The 16,255-nt window shown below is 41.6% G+C and overlaps 1 protein-coding gene across 2 annotated transcripts in view; it reads right to left on the bottom strand.

Moving 5' to 3' along the window:
* Positions 1 to 16,255, bottom strand: part of SIN3A (SIN3 transcription regulator family member A) — a 75,356-nt gene that overhangs the window by 30,022 nt on the left and 29,079 nt on the right. For both annotated transcript variants that reach the window (XM_058736998.1, XM_058736997.1), the window contains exons 4-13: positions 14,777 to 14,883; positions 13,792 to 14,074; positions 12,486 to 12,737; positions 11,168 to 11,320; positions 10,868 to 11,026; positions 8,986 to 9,075; positions 5,705 to 5,823; positions 4,939 to 5,149; positions 4,518 to 4,634; positions 1,514 to 1,752 (exon numbers count right to left, since the gene is read on the bottom strand). In XM_058736998.1, coding sequence (XP_058592981.1) covers positions 1,514 to 1,752; positions 4,518 to 4,634; positions 4,939 to 5,149; positions 5,705 to 5,823; positions 8,986 to 9,075; positions 10,868 to 11,026; positions 11,168 to 11,320; positions 12,486 to 12,737; positions 13,792 to 14,074; positions 14,777 to 14,883 — 1,730 coding nt within the window. The remainder of the gene's footprint in view (positions 1 to 1,513; positions 1,753 to 4,517; positions 4,635 to 4,938; positions 5,150 to 5,704; positions 5,824 to 8,985; positions 9,076 to 10,867; positions 11,027 to 11,167; positions 11,321 to 12,485; positions 12,738 to 13,791; positions 14,075 to 14,776; positions 14,884 to 16,255) is intronic.

Below are 16,255 nucleotides of genomic sequence, written 5' to 3'. Positions count from 1 at the left end.
CTCTGCTCTACTAGATTCTGTTTTCTTACCGGTAAAACAGAGATAACAAGACCTACTCTCTAAGGGTTTAGAGGTGAGAAATATGCCAGACTTACTTTATTTCAAAAGTCAGAAGATACAATAGGTCTGTCATAATTATTGGTAGCTTGGGATATTGTTATTCAAATTGTTATATTGTTATTCAAACCAGGCTTGAACTGTTACACGAGAAAATTAGTCATCCAGGACTTATTTTGAAGAAGTAATTTGTTCCAAACTCAGAAATCTTACCTAGAATTTATTTCTCAACAGCATTCCATAGAATACCCTTGAAAGGGGGGGTGCTCTTCCTTGGCCAGCTAAAATAAGCTATAGGACTTCTGCAAACATTTGCTATACTAACATAAATGCAGAAGTGCAGAGCAGAGAACTTGCATTTGCACTGGAAGGCTCCTCTGCACATGGTCTGGGAATTTCTGATGGCAACGACTGATCCGAGCACTCCAGTAGAGAGGAGAAGAAAACCAAAACCAGCATTAGAGCTGAAGAATACCCTACATCTCAAAGCCAAAAGTTAAATGCTATGGGCATGGCAAGAAGAGGAACACCTAGGCCGGCTCCTGAGGAGAGGGCTAGGGAGGCACAATAAAATCTGGGCATTTGCACACTGTGCAGCAGACAAGAATCCCTTCCCACCGTTTCAGGTGATACTAAGGGAGGACCCGTCTGTTAGCTGGGATTCACACTGTGGTCCAGAGTGCCATGGACTTGAAGGAGCCCGGGCTCAGCCCTAGCCCTGGCCTCCTCCTTGATGCCTGGTCTAGGTGAGTACAATAGCCCTCAACACTCGAGGCTGAAGGCTTTTCAGGAGAAAAAAAGTAAGACATTCTTGGTAAAAGTGGTGAGCTAGTGGGGCGCCTGGGTGGCTCAGGTGGTTGAGCGTCCGACTTCAGTTAGGGACATGATCTCACGGTTCGTGAGTTCGAGCCCCGCGTCAGGCTCTGTGCTGACAGCTCAGAGCCTGGAGCCTGCTCCGGATTTTGTGTCTCCCTCTCTCTCTGCCCCTCCCTAGCTTGCACTCTGTCTCTCCCTCTCTCAAAAGTAAATAAACATTTAAAAAAAAAAAAAAAAAAAAAGTGGTGAGCTAGTACGTCTTTTTAAATAAAATATAAATTTTACAAAAAGCGATTTTCCTTACTAAAAACAAAGGTGTTAACAAATGGTTAGTACTGAGTGGCAGGAATGTGGGTGGTTGTTTTCTTTGCCCTTTTCTGTATTTTAAAATATTCCCTTAAACACACAGAGCATTCCACTATGGGAAAGTCCACTATGGACTTTCAAGGTCTGTTCTCTACTGCTGGTCACACAGAAGTTCCACTATCCCAAGCTGCACCTGACTTCCAACAACCAGGGTTGGGGAGATATGGAGGTCTCACGGGATAATACCAAGGTCGAAAATGAGGGCCTTATTTAATGGGGCACTAAATCTGTCATCAAGCACACTAAAGCACAAAGGGCACATTCAGTCAGTTACCTTTTAAGGACAATTGGGACAGCGATGGAGGGGTTCTTCCTCAGACCGTCAATGATGTCAGCTGCTTTATCAGCATATATCCTCTGGAGTGCTTTTCGATGAATAACTTCTGACGTGCCCCCAAGGGTGTTGTCCAAGCGAAATTTGGCTTGTTCCTCAGCAGACAAGCGAGAGAGCTTCTTCTGAATTGCTTCCAGAACCCGGATCGTTGCCAGATTGGTCTCTAAAACTACATCAAGCTAAAGCAAAAGACAAAGTGTGCTCAGGACCCAAACCAGAACAGAATAGCAGTCAGGAGTGTGAAGTAACGAGTCAAGTTCCTTGGATGTGAATCCTAAGCTCTGCTGTAACAGCCACACAAAAGTCTATTTCCTTACCAATAAAATAGGGATAACACCACCTACTCTCATAAGGTGGTTTTCTAGATTAAACAATACAATCCACATAAAGGATTTAGTGCAAGGTCTGGCACATAACATGCAACAAATGATAGATAAGTGGTAGTTGTTACTTCTAACACCATCAGTGCACTTTCCTTAGGACTACTGACCCCAGACCAGAGGAATCACACAGGGGGGCAACCTTACCGACACTTCCATCCCTCTGAACTTACCTGGATTGCTAAGATCGGTTACAAATGATAAAACAAAACAAAACAAACAAAATACAACAATCCCCAGAAGACCATTCAAGACGATAAATCAGTCTTAGGTGTAAGGTTTTTCAGGGTAACTTGAAATATTTAAATGTTTAATAGCTTTGCTCTACATCCAGTAAGAGCAGTGACTATCATTCCTTAAGGACTTCGATGTTGGGGCACCTGGGTGGCTCAGTCAGTTGAGCATCTGACTTTGGCTCAGGTCATGATCTCGTGGTTGTGACTTTGAGCCCCGCACTGGGCTCTGTGCTAACTGCTCAGAGCCTGAAGCCTGCTTCGGATTCTGTCTCCGTCTCTCTCTCCCCTCCCTCACTTGTGCTCTGTCTCTCTCTTTCTCTCAAAGATAAGTCAACATTAAAAAAGGGGGAGGGGAAGGGTGGCGCGTGGGTGGCTCAGTTGGGTGAAGCTTCCAGCTTTGGCTCAGGTCTCATGGTTTGTGTGTTTGCGCCCTGCATCGGGCCCTAGGCTGACAGCTCGGAGCCTGAAGCTTTCTTCAGATTCTGTGTCTCCCTCTCTCTCTGCCCTGCCCCACTTGTGCTCTGTCTCTGTCTCTCAAAAATAAATGTTACACAAAAAAAATTTTTTTAAAAAGGACTTCAATGTTGTATCTGTAGGTAACCATCTAAATTCTAACGGAATTCCTGGAACTTACTTTGTGGCAAGGGCCTAGCCAGACCTGGTTAAGGATAGGACTGGCAACCTTTGAGCTAACTTTTTTCCTAGGCTTAACACAAGATTCTCTAAATGAGAAATAGAAAATGAAGTAAACGAGCAATCTTAGGGCCCTATGACCAAATGTCTATAGAAGTACTCCCTAAATTTTCTAGTTTAGGGACTGTGGTAGTAATTTTGTACAAAATTTCTGGTCCCTCTTCTGATTATGGACAAATGATGAACTGAACCTCCCGGCTCCCTTGTGAAAAGACAGGGCCATCTAACTAGTTCTGGCAAATGAGTATGGGCAGGTAAATTGAAGCAGTGTTTGCTACTTCTGAGCAAGACCCTCCTGAGCTCTTTTCCCTCTAGTGATTGGCAATATTCAAGATGGTAGCACTTGGTCAGCCTAGTTCCCTGAAGTAATTCTGATGAGCAGGATCCCCTACTAAACATTAATGCAATGTAGCATGATCAAGAAATAAATCTGTTTTTTCAAGCCACTGAACTTTGGGGGTTGTCTACACTACAGGATCACTAACGTATCCTGAGGTATAAAGGAATGCTCCATCAAACTAGCCCCCAATCCTTCATCATCATGCCTATAATCAGAAATGGGAAATGAGGATGTTGCCTTTTTCAGGCATACCATTTGAGAATAGGAACACCCTGTCAGAAGAAGATGCCAATCTCTGCTTTCTAACTCATCATGTACCCTTACTCAACACAGGTAACAAAGAAATGCTTTCTTCAGCCTGATAAAACTTTCCATGGCATCTGTCATGATTTCGCTTTATGCAAAAGGTTGAAACTCCTCATGAACACTGGGGCCAGTCACCTGCCGGAGGCCAAGCAACATGTGGCTCTTCATTCAAAATATGCCAGAAACAGCTAAATCAAGCATGAAGAGGGATGGCCGGCAGAGTGAAATCATATGGATTTTAAAAAAGAGCAAGCTATCTTCTATCTATATAAATAAGCAGGGACAGTCACTTTTTAAGTAATAAATGCATTAAATAGGATACACATCATTTTACCTCTTTAAACACAATGAACAGTCCCTTTTCTATTGATGAGATCAGCGAACTAGCCATTTTTACACTCTCAGTACTCCTACTTGCTGGTACAGAGGCTCTATCAGCTCACTTACTCACTCGGGCTCTTCCCTTCCCAACTACTTTAAAATGAAGCCCTAATTTGCTTTCTTTCATAAGGAGCCAAATCAATCAGATATAGATAGGAGAGAAGAATTCCAGTTCTCACAGGAGAGCTGCTTTGCTAATAACCGTATCAAGATACCTGCTAAGAATAACAATATACACTTCAAAATAAATAATTCAACCTCTTTACGACAACCCAGACAGCCTTAAACGATACTGTTTTAGATACCCTGTAAAACGCAGTAACTTTTAAAAGGCCGTTAAAAATTCAAGGGATTATTACACAGCCATCAATGGATAACTTTACTCAAAAGGGCAAAGTGGCCTAGATAGCTCACATTCGCCATAAAACATTACTAATATATTTGACGAACTTGTAAAGCATGATAAATACGACAATAAGCATTTACTACCGAAGAATACAAGCCTCTGGCTCTTCCGTCTTAAAAGCCAAGCCTCACAGACATTTAAGATAGCTTAGCATTCAGCACCTCCCATTTCCCCAACCTCCAAATGATAAAGGAGCTTGTACCTCAAAGCGTTCATCTTCACAACGATAGATATGTTCTTCATACTGGGTTTTCTTGGAACTAACAAAGGTGGAGTCCTCAGACCAGGAAGGGAAGGAAACCCACGTATCATTTAAAACCTTGGAGTAAAGGAAGAGAAATTGAAGGCAAGCCTAAAAGCTTTCTGGTGATTAAGCATTCTCAACAAAAAGACACAACTCTAGGGGATGGAAGAAACCATTGCCAATTTTCACCTCTAGTAAGTTTGCTAAAGATGGAAAATATGGATATAAGTATAAAACAATTTCTTCTGAAAAAAGAGAAGGATCTTGATTATCCTTATGGATAAATCCATAAAATTTATATGAATTCTTGATCCCTGGTACCACTCCCTCTGGAGGAAGCTGAGTCTTCAGGACTGATCCTTTCCAGAGAAAGCCTTACCTCTTTACAGAGAGGAGTCCGTCCTGTACACTTGGGCTGCTGGTAACTCTTTGGTAGGGCCCGGTAGCTGGAGCCCAACCGTTTACAAGAGGCATAATCTATCTCCATGGCAATGCCCTCTGTGGCTCGTTCCTTTGGAAAGGTTTCCAGATGTACAGACTCCTTATAGCCCAGAAAGTTTTTAAACCAATTAAACAATTCAGGGAATTTCCTGAAGAATCAAAACCAAAAACTGGTGAGCAATTAGAAGCATGATGTAGTTACCCTGAGGTATGGCTATTTGGTGTTGGGTCAGAACTCTGCTACTAGGGACAAATTCCAATGACAATTATGATTTCCTGCCTAAGAAGCACTGCTTCTGAGCATCTGGCTTCCCCTTTTCTTATCGAGTATTCCAAGACTAGTTAGGGTGCTGATGGAGGAGCTGCACTGAAATTAAGCAATAACCAGCTGTTCTTCTAATCAAGAAGACCACTTTAATGTTCAGATAATTCTTAGGTTGTCAAATACAGTCAAGATTCTAGAACCCTGGAAGAGACTGGTCTCTACAAACATCCAACATTGGTCAGGGGATCAAGAGACCCCCTAGTCTTAGCCGATGCCCTATTTTTCCATCTCTAGAGTTAAACTAGAAGAACTGCCAGAGGATTCTTGTGACTCTGACATTATATGAGTCAACAGACCCATCGTGATCAAATTATTTTTACCTATCATATACCCTCACCTCCATACCACACATCAGGGCTAAGCCCCTCTCTCCACTTACCCCAGGAAAGGAGAGACTAACTGGACAAGCTCAGCCCGAGAGATCACCTCCTGGTTAAAGATAACAAGACAGCGCAGGAAATTTTCATAGGCCTCAGCACTCCGCAGAGCCTTTCGGACCTTATGGAGACACCAGAAGAGAAACAGTTAAATGGGGAATCAGGAGATCCTGGATTGCTTTTAGAAGATTGGGGAGGGGCGCCTGGGTGGCGCAGTCGGTTAAGCGTCCGACTTCAGCCAGGTCACGATCTTGCGGTCCGTGAGTTCGAGCCCCGCGTCAGGCTCTGGGCTGATGGCTCAGAGCCTGGAGCCTGTTTCCGATTCTGTGTCTCCCTCTCTCTCTGCCCCTCCCCCGTTCATGCTCTGTCTCTCTCTGTCCCAAAAATAAATAAAAAATGTTGAAAAAATAAAAAAATAAAAAAAATAAAGTTCTTACTTTAAAAAAAAAAAAAAAAATAGAAGATTGGGGAAATTTGGGGGTGTCTGGGTGACTCGGCTGAGCATCTGACACTTGATCTTGATTCAGGTCATGATACCAGGGTCATGGGATCGAGCCCTGAGTCAGGCTCTGTGGTGACAGCTCAGAGCCAGCTTGAGATTCTCTCTCTCCCTCTCTCTGTTCCCTTCCCCTGTTCACACACTCTTTCTCTCTCAAAAAAAAAAAAAAAAAAAAAAAAATTTAAAAAAGGAAACTTGGTAAAATATTTATGTATGAAATAATATAATATCTGGGATTCGTCTCAAAATAACCCAGGGTAGGTTAGAGTACATATGAAACAAGTACACTGGCTAGGAGGTGGAAACTGCTGAAGCTGGATAATGGGTACATCTTACTCCTCTCCTTAATTTCACACGTTTAAAATTTTCTATAATAAAAACTTTTTAATCAAGATCCTAGAGTATATAGTACATTTATCTACTTATATGCTTGATTCTCCAACCATATCAGAGTTACCCAAGTTTTTGCCGCTGCTCCTAACAGATGTTTATGGCAAGAATCTTTGTCAGTACTGTTTTTAAACTCTGGTAATCTCGAATAATGATTTTCTAAATAAGACACGTCTGTCCTCTGAGCTGATCCTTTCCCTTCCTCCACCTACTATGCTGAACACTTCAACAACCGAAAACCTAAAAACATTCAATGGTATACACACAGTAAAACCAGCCTGACTAGATGAGCAATTTGGAGTTTCAATTCCAAAAGTGAATATTTAGCACTGTGGTACTTTAGTGAGGACTGCAAACAGATCCTCACCAAACCAAGTAGTTTAGCAACAACCTCTTCTTCAGGCTCCTGTATATTTTTATAACGATTTGTCAGTAGACATTATATGGCATATGCATTTTCAAAGCCAAAGATGAAAGAGAACCGTATTTCTTGTACTATACACCAGATTCACTTACTTTTAACTTTTTATTAGCCTTTAAACATGCACAAAAGTAGACAGAATGTCTAATGAACCCCCTGTACTTACCTAGCCTCAATGATCAATATAAAGTAAATTCTATTTCATCAATAACCATTTCCCCCACCAATGAATTTTAAAGCAAATTTTAGGGGTGCCTGGGTGGCTGAGTCGCTTAAGCATCCAACTTCGGCTCAGGTCATGATCTCACAGTTCATGAGTTCGAGCCCCATCAGGCTCTATGCTGAAAGCTCAGAGCCTGAAGCCTGATTCGGATTCTGTGTCTCCCTCTCTCTCTCTCTCTCTCTGCCCCTTCCCAGCTTGCGTGCACACTTTCTCTCTCAAAAATGAACAAACATAAAAAAAAAAAAAAAAAATTAAAGCAAATTTCAGACACTTCATCTGTACAGCTGTCCCTTGAACAACATGGGTTTGAGCTGCACCGGTCCATTTATATGCAGATTTTGATAATACAGTACTGTAAATATATGTTCCCTTTCTTATGATTTTAATAGTAATTTCTCCACCTTATTATTAGCATATCATACATACAGCATAAAAAATATGTATTAACCCATGGTTTACATTATTGGTAAGGCTTTTCTGGTCAAAAGGAAATTTTGGGGGAGTCACAAGTTATACTCAGATTTTCAATCCACAGTGTTTAAGGGTCAACTGTATATCAGTATATATCTCTAAGAAATAAGTGCTCCAAAATTTTTTTTTAAAAATACAAAAAACAAAAACTGACATCACTCATTAAAAAATTAACTTATTCACACCCTACCCTCCACTCTTTCATTGTCATGTAATGGTTGTGACCTGGACTTCCAAATTTCCCTTAGAAGTACCAAGTGCCCAGGCAGCCCTCAGAAATTGCTCAAGTCAGAGCCAGGGACTTGGCTGTCAGACAGGACAGCTCACACAGGCACAGCAGGCTAGAGAGATCAGGAGGCACCAATCATGGGGATGCTAAAACACCTGCCCTTTTGCAAAAACCCAAAGGTGCAAGACAGGGTAAATCTGTACCAGACCAATCCAGGCTGGCTCCTGCCAGTGAGAAGTCTGACAGTTGCCAATTACCTTGATAAAAACAGCCCGCTAATCATCAAGTTGACTCCAAGGAGGAAGTCAGACACAGGAGGAAGTCAAACTAATACACCACACAACACGGTTGACACCAGTAAGCTCAAGCCTGGCAGCTTATCAGGATCACCTGGGGAACTTTGACAACAAATCAGAATTCCCACAAACCCTATATTCGATACTGCAAATAAGTACCACAAGCAATGAGAAGATTGTAAGTCTTCTTAAGTCCTCGACAACTGGTACAGACCTGGAAGTCTACAACAGGGAGCTCCAAACATCTTCCAAGAGTAACATCATGCATTTTTCTTTCTTTCTTTTCTTTCTTTCTTTCTCTCTTTTTTTTAATGCTTATTTATTTTTGAGAGAGAGCGAGCGCGCGCACTAGCAGGGGAGGAGCAGAAAATCTGAAGCGGGCTCTGTGCTGACAGAAGACAGCCTGATGTGAGGCTCGAACTCAGGAACTGCGAGACCATGACCTGAGCTGAAGTTGGACACTTAACCAACTCAGCCACACAGGCGTCCCATGAGTAACCTCATGTATTTTTCAAAAGCATCTTCCACCATGGAAAGTGCTGTAAACTACTTTACAAAAGTAACACAGACAATGCTACTATTTCTCAGCTGTGCTAATGGTTCCAGTAGTCTGAAAGGACCTACAACTTAGAAACTATGTTAATAAGCAGAAAGTCTTCATCAGCTTGATGCAACTCAAAACAAAATCCTCTTGAGGACAGGGTAATTTGCTTGTGGCATTAATAACCAATATTAAATCTAATTCAACAATTACCTTATCAAAAAATAACGACTCGGTTCCTACACCATGTTTACTGGCATCTGCCATAGAAGAATCCTTTAGGCTGAGCAGTTTAGGTTTCTTCTGCAAAAAAGAAAAAATACAAACACGTAAGATTCAGAGTTCTCAGAGTCTGATTTTCATCTGTGTTCAATGGGTCCATCACTGACCACTGCTGATGAATAATTTGCAACAAATGAGAGAATTCAAATCACTCACTCGCTTTATACCCCCAAAAGATTTCCACCCATCTTCTCTATCTCGGTTTGCCTGTCAGGTTTTTTTTTCCCCCCAGAGATTCACAGGTATTCTCTCTACAAATGGTCTCAGCATTACTGTGATAACAGAATATCCTTACTTTTTCCATTAGCCAAAAGTAACTTTATTTGGAATCCAGTGCCACTACCTCATCTCCCTAGCTGTGGAGGCAAAGAGTTAGAGCACAATGCCAGACCTAGATAGAAATCAATCTTTAACCTTTAATTATAGTTCAATTTAAAGATCCCTGAAAAAAAGCACAGTTTATTTCCCTAAGAGAAGGAATGACTATCTTGTCAGCAATATCCACTCAGACCAATTTAACATTGCTTCTTCAAAGGGAATGAACAAGCCATGACATAACTGTCAGCAAGAATTCACTTTTCAAAAGCCATCTCTCAACTACCTGTGAAGAAATGTACAAACTTTGGGAGAAAGTATGCACACTTACCCTGATCACCTCAGAGTATACCCTCTCAAGAGCCAAAGCTGCTTACAATGCCTAAGGAGAAAACAGGTAGGGAATTCTAATCCCTCTTTCTAGTGTTTCCACCTGAGGGTAATCAAGTGTGGGAGGAGACCAACGCAAGAGTGGGGCTTAACTGCCAACCTGATTCTGGTTACCCATATAACCAACACTCTTTCCTCAAGTGAATATAAACTATTACTACATTCAACTTGCCTTCAAAAGGAAAAGCCATTACAAGCACTAAAAAACAGTCCTTCTAAAGTGTGAGCAACACCTAATGTTGCTAGTCCTTGTAGTCATCTGCTTGTTCACCAGTCACTTTCTACTGTTAAAAATTACACTAGAAAAACGTTGAAAAAAAGAAAAAAAAAGAAAAAAAATTACACTAGCTTTTTATTCTTTAGATCCTGCAGACACGGCCATCTCTTCCACATTACATACTGCTTTAGAAATCACTGAAGCAACATCCAGTACATACACCTAACTCTCTCCCCAGCACAGCTGCACTACATCCGAGAGGAAGGGAGCAGGCTTAGCTCTCTGCAGGCAGACCATCAGCATTTACTGTAACAAGAAGCACTGTATGACAGGTCACCAACAGAAGTTTAAGATCTCCCTCTGCTATAGCCCAAAGGTCCTGCCTTAGAGATTAGGATGATACAGATAAGATCTGGCAACCCAACAAAGAATCCTGGGCAGGCTGGGTGTCTCAACCAAAGAGATCTCACAATGTATAGACACTTTACTCACAGGAGGACTTAGAGATCACTGACTTAGTTGTGAAACAATTATCAAGCTTAATAACCATCCTTCTCAGCACAAGGCAGGCTGAAGATCAAATCAGAAGAAGGGAAAAATCAGTGTAAGTCTCAAACTTCTGGCAGCAAACAAAAAGAGACATGACAGCGAATAGCAAAGAAAAGAGAAAATACTAAAAACCCAAAAAGTAATCTGTGCAATTAGTGATACTCTAACATTCTTTTGCAAAGCCAGATAAGAAGCTTTGCATCAAGTTTCTGTGACATATACCAACTCACTGAGTTTCCAGGATCCAACTTTCAACACGCTTAGGATAAGATCAACCCTCGAATAGTTGTCCATGAAAACTTCTCCCAGAAGTGAAAATGCACAGGTGCCACCCTTTCTCACCTTCACCGGAGGGGTGGCTCCCGTTCCAGAGTGCCTTCGGATCTGGCAGCCATTCTGGTTGGGCCTCTGTGGCTTGTTGTTCAGCTGGGGCTTCTTCACAGTGCCTCCATGGTCATTTCTCACAGAATCAACCTTCTCAGCTGTGGTTTTGCTTAAAAGCTAATTAAGACAGATGAGAGAGATTAATTCTCTTACCAAAGCAAGTATATCATTTAGAGGAAGTCCCCTCCTATTTCCAGCTTCCTAACTTATTTAAGATGATAATTCTAAATAGTACAGTTCTTTCTAAATAAAACTTACCACAGAGCTGTTGGCATCTGGTAGGAACTGTCCAAACTCTGACAACAGATCTTCCTGATTTTTAAAAAGACGAGCCACCTGGGCATACACCTCCTGCTCGGTCAATGCTGGAGTGTAGTTTCCTCCAGCTTCCTTGGCATTTCGCTGCTCTTTCTGACAGGAAATTGCAAATAGGAAGATACCATATTAGAGGGCCACTGTTTCGAATGACTCCCCTTTGCACACTTCCTGGGATGTCTGAGAGGAGCTCTGTATGTTATCTACTTGGGCTGTAGTTAAGAAAAAAGTCTATGTTCTTAGCACTGTTTTAACTGCAGGCTTTTAAGTTGAGAAATGAGTAGAAGGTGGTGACTGACAATTTTTTAAAACTACACCAGGGGGCAGGGCACCTGGGTAGCTCAGTCAGTTAAGTGTGTGACTCTTGATTTCAGCTCAGGTCATGATCTCATGGTTCATGGGTTTGAGCCCTGCATGGAGCTCTGTGCTGACAGTGGGGAGGCTGCTTGGGATTCTCTCTCTCTCCCCCCCTCTCTGCCGCTTTCCCCTCCATCTATCTCAAAACAAATAAAAAAATAAACTTAAAAAAAAAACAAAAACAAAATCTAGGACAGGGCACCTGGCTGGCTAGATCAGAAGAGCATGCAACTCTTGATCTCAGGGTCATGAGTTTGATCCCCATGCTGAGTGTAGAGATTACTTAAATACATAAATAAACTTAAAAAAACAAAAAAACTAGGACAGTATATGTGAATGCTCAGGGGACCACTACCAACCAATAAAACACAAAACCTTAGAGAAATGTCTCCTACTGCAGATGAACTACACTACGTAAACCACCCCCTTACTGCCCAGATAATAAGCATCCCTTTCATAGTGCAGTAACTTAAAAATCCTGTCTTGCTGTTACAAGGCAATTAAAGTCAGGCACATCAAATTGGCTTTATAAACACACATCAGTTTCTTTTTTTTTTTTTTTTTCAATATTTTTAATTTATTTTTGGGACAGAGAGAGACAGAGCATGAACGGGGGAGGGGCAGAGAGAGAGGGAGACACAGAATCGGAAACAGGCTCCAGGCTCCGAGCCATCAGCCCAGAGCCTGACGCGGGGCTCGAACTCACGGACCGCGAGATCATGACCTGGCTGAAGTCGGACGCTTAACCGACTGCGCCACCCAGGCGCCCCCACACATCAGTTTCTAACCTGTTGACTTCCAGTAGTAATTAGGGGACATAAGAATGGGTATTCAAGTTCTTCTCAGCCCAGATGCCCTCGGCACGTGACCTGGTTAAGACAGGCTGAAAGGGCAACACTCATACCTGATATGTGTGCAAAATCTCCAGGAACGCTTTGTAGATGTCTGGTTGGCCCTGGAACCTGTTCTTGATTTTATTAACATAGTTGATGGCGTGATTAAACTCCACAGGCTGATTGTTCTGCAAGGATGGGGCCGTTCCCAACGAGATTGTCACTGGTGTATGAGGCTGGACAGGTGGAGAACGCGGGGATGCATATGGTGGGAGAGGGGGAGTCTGCTGACTGGCTGGAGTATGTGCTTGTAGTTGGGAAGGCTAAAAAGAAGAAAGTCATTATTCTCCTCAGGAACACAGATGGTCTGACATAGGAAAGAAAAGGTCAAACTAAAGAGAAACAAAGTGTCTAATCAACATATGTCCTTTATTTACTCTGGCCAGGCCATTTAGCCCAACTGAAATCACACTGGGCAGGGGTGGGGAGAGTAGAGAGTTCACACATTTTAATACAGATATTTCAGTCTCAAATTTTCTAAATGCAACCTTAAAAATGGCGACATCTCCAATTACAGGGGAGAATATTTTCTAACGCAGTGTTTAAGCTCACTCAACAGGTGCAAACAGAATAGAAAAAAAAAAAAAACAACCTCACTCTCCATAAATCTTTAATGTCAAAAGACAATTGTTGCAGAAGCTCCACATAAAAACCTTCTAAACCACCTCTGTCCAGTAGAACTGAGATGATGGAAGCGTTCTTTATTTGCACTGTCCTGTACAATAGCCACCAAGCCGTATGAGACTACTGAGCACTTAAAATGTAGCTGGTACAACTGAGAAACTGAATTTATTTTATATTTTAATTAGTTTAAATTTAAACAGTCATATGTGGCTAGTGGCTACTATATCAGACAATACAGATCCAGACCAAGAACATACCCCCGCCATCATCACTTCCATCAATAGAATCTTCTGCTTAGCCTGATATGACCTAATTTGATAAATGGAGTGACTTTTATAAAAATGAGGACCATAAGGGCAGTAGCATAATCTGATCACAGGATGACCATTTCTGCTTGTGCTGTCAAAGTACTACCGTACAAATCAAGTTGCTATCTGTTGGGATGCTCATGGGTTCACTATGCAGGAGGTGGGGACAAAAAGAATCCTTGTAGGTTGCTAATGTGTTGATTTAAACAGATATCGAAATATGTGGAAGGTAAATGTGAACCATCTTCTAGGGGTGTGACTATAGCATCTTCTCTAATAAAATCACTGCAACTGACGTCTCTGAGACTTAAATAAAGGGGAAATGTCCAAGGAGGGTGCTTTCTAGGGATATATTTTACATGAGGTAAAGTTCCCAAGTGCTCACCTTGCTGACTTTGGCAGGTGGGGGCTGAGGAGCTGGCTGGGCAGGAGCTGGGGCTGACTGGGCTGAAGGCTGGGAAGGATGTTGGGGTGGTGGCTGAGGCTGGGGCTGGATGCCATGGGTAGGGATCTGATGAACCTGGCCAGGAGTTGTCACGTTCACCATGTCATTGGTTTGCACCTCAATCTTGTAGCCAGGGGGCAAGAAGGTATTGAAGCCCATAATCAGGTCGGGGTGGCCTTTGAACAGCTGGGACACACGACTAATCACTCCTGGAGTGTCAATGCTGATTAAAAACAAAACAAAACAAAACAAAGCAAAACAAAACAACAACAACAAAACACATATACACACATGGAAAAAAAAACCCACAAAAATTAAAGTGGCAAGCTTGACCAACACCATAGTAAGAAAAAAATTCACATTCCACTAGGTTCTCTGAACAGTAAGACAGGTAAAAATCAACCTGTGTATTACAAAATCAACAAAACACAAAGAACTCTCAAAGTCCAAAGCCATTTTAGCCTCATATTCAGTGAGACTTGGTCACAATTTTGAACAGAATATACATTCATGATAATGGTCCTATCTAAAGCTGCTATTCCCATACAAGATCCACCCTCTGACACACCAGTATCAATCATTATGTGTCTACATTTTTCATGGGTTACTCTAACAGTGAACCATGCCAGAATATTAGTGCATCCTAAAATGACTCAAAGAGCTGGTAGCCTAATCATTACCAGTCTACTTCCCTAGACTGAGAAAAATTTTAGTTATGAAAAATTTACCAATATGGAGGCTACAAAGGTCTGGAGCCCATCGTTTTCATCAATAAAGCAATCCATAAATAAAAGCATGACTCTGAAAATTAACCCCCCGAAAGGAGGCATCCTTTATCTTTCAGCATATGAGAATAAGCCATATCCTCCCTCCAAAATTAACATTTCAAGTGCAAAGCTTGAATACAACCACATATATCTTTTACCTCTGAGATTTAAATTCCTTCATGATGTCAAGGAAATCATTGTAGACCTGAGGCTGACTACCAAACTGCAGCTTCACCTGGTCAAGATAGGACAGCGCATCCTCCACCTGAGGCAGGGATAAATCTCAAGGTTATGAAAAGAAAATAAGCCAAGAATTTTTAAAAAAACAAATGATTTGTGCCTAAATAAAATTAGCGCAGTAAATGAAAGAAAAATATCTAGTAAATGTACATGAAAATATTAAAAGTTAGCATGGACGCCAATAATAAAACCTGAGCCTAAAATAAAAATCAACTCATAAAGTCTATAGCCTTGTGTTAAATAATTCTGGGGAGGGTGATTAGTGAAAAATCATCACGTTAATATTATTCACTTATTCATTCGTTTATTCATTTCACAAATATCTACTAAGCTAAAAACATACGCCAGGCCCAACATGAGATACTAATGAGTCAATGACAAACAGGCCACAAGTCTCTGCTCTATAGAAGTTCATTCTCATCTAGTTGGGAATCCTAATACACTGGGGTAGGTAGGTGGTCACCGAATGCCCAGAAAGCACATGGGGAGGGCACCTCTGCACTAAGAAAAACCCACGGGGACGGAAGGGAAGGCAGCCCCAAGAAGTGATGCCTAAACTGAGTCCTAAGAATGAGTACAAGCCAGCAAAAGTGAAGACAGTGAAGATCTACAAAGAGAGTCAGAGGAAGCAGCATGAGCAATATCCCAGACAGGACATCATCTGGTACACTGGGAAAACTGAAAACACTTTAGTTTGGCTGAAGGATCTGTGCTGAAGAGGAGCAATGGTGGCAGCAAGAGGTGACAAAAGAGGAGACAAGAGAGGAAGCAGGACCTAGATCCCAAAAGGCCTTGTAAATCTTATTGAAAAGCAGTTTAGATTTTAACATCTGCATGTTAGTGTACTCAATTTGGCTACAGAGTTGACAGTGAATTGGTGTAAAGGGAGGATATATTGAAAGGAGACAGGACAACCAATTGTGTGAACGACAGTGGCTTGAATTATAGTACCAACCAAAGGAATAGAGAGAACAGGACAAACTCAAAAGCTTTTTAGAAGGTAGAAGTGACAGGGTTTGGGGACTGACTGGATATGGGAGATAAGGGAGAGGGAATATTCACTAAATTATAAATTATTTGGCCATTCACAAAGAGGAAAAAAGACCGAAGGTCTTTCTAGTTAGGAGTCTGATTGAGGACAACTTAATTTTTAGTTACTCAGGAGACATCCAAGGAAACTACTTACTAGGTGTTTCCTATATACTCTGTGGATTATTTAAATTGTACAAAATATCGAGTTTGGGGAAGTTTCAGAAATAAACATGATTTGATAAGTCCTACTCTTGTGATATATTGTAAAATAGAACATTTATGTTCAAATAAGCCACTAAATGGTATTTCAAGAGTTGCCCAAACTTCCATTATGGGAAGCTCCATTATGGGTACCCTTATGCCAT

The sequence above is a fragment of the Neofelis nebulosa genome, chromosome 7 (assembly GCF_028018385.1).
Source record: "Neofelis nebulosa isolate mNeoNeb1 chromosome 7, mNeoNeb1.pri, whole genome shotgun sequence".
NCBI classification, from domain to species: Eukaryota; Metazoa; Chordata; class Mammalia; order Carnivora; family Felidae; genus Neofelis; species Neofelis nebulosa.
This window is presented reverse-complemented; position numbering and strand designations above follow the sequence as displayed.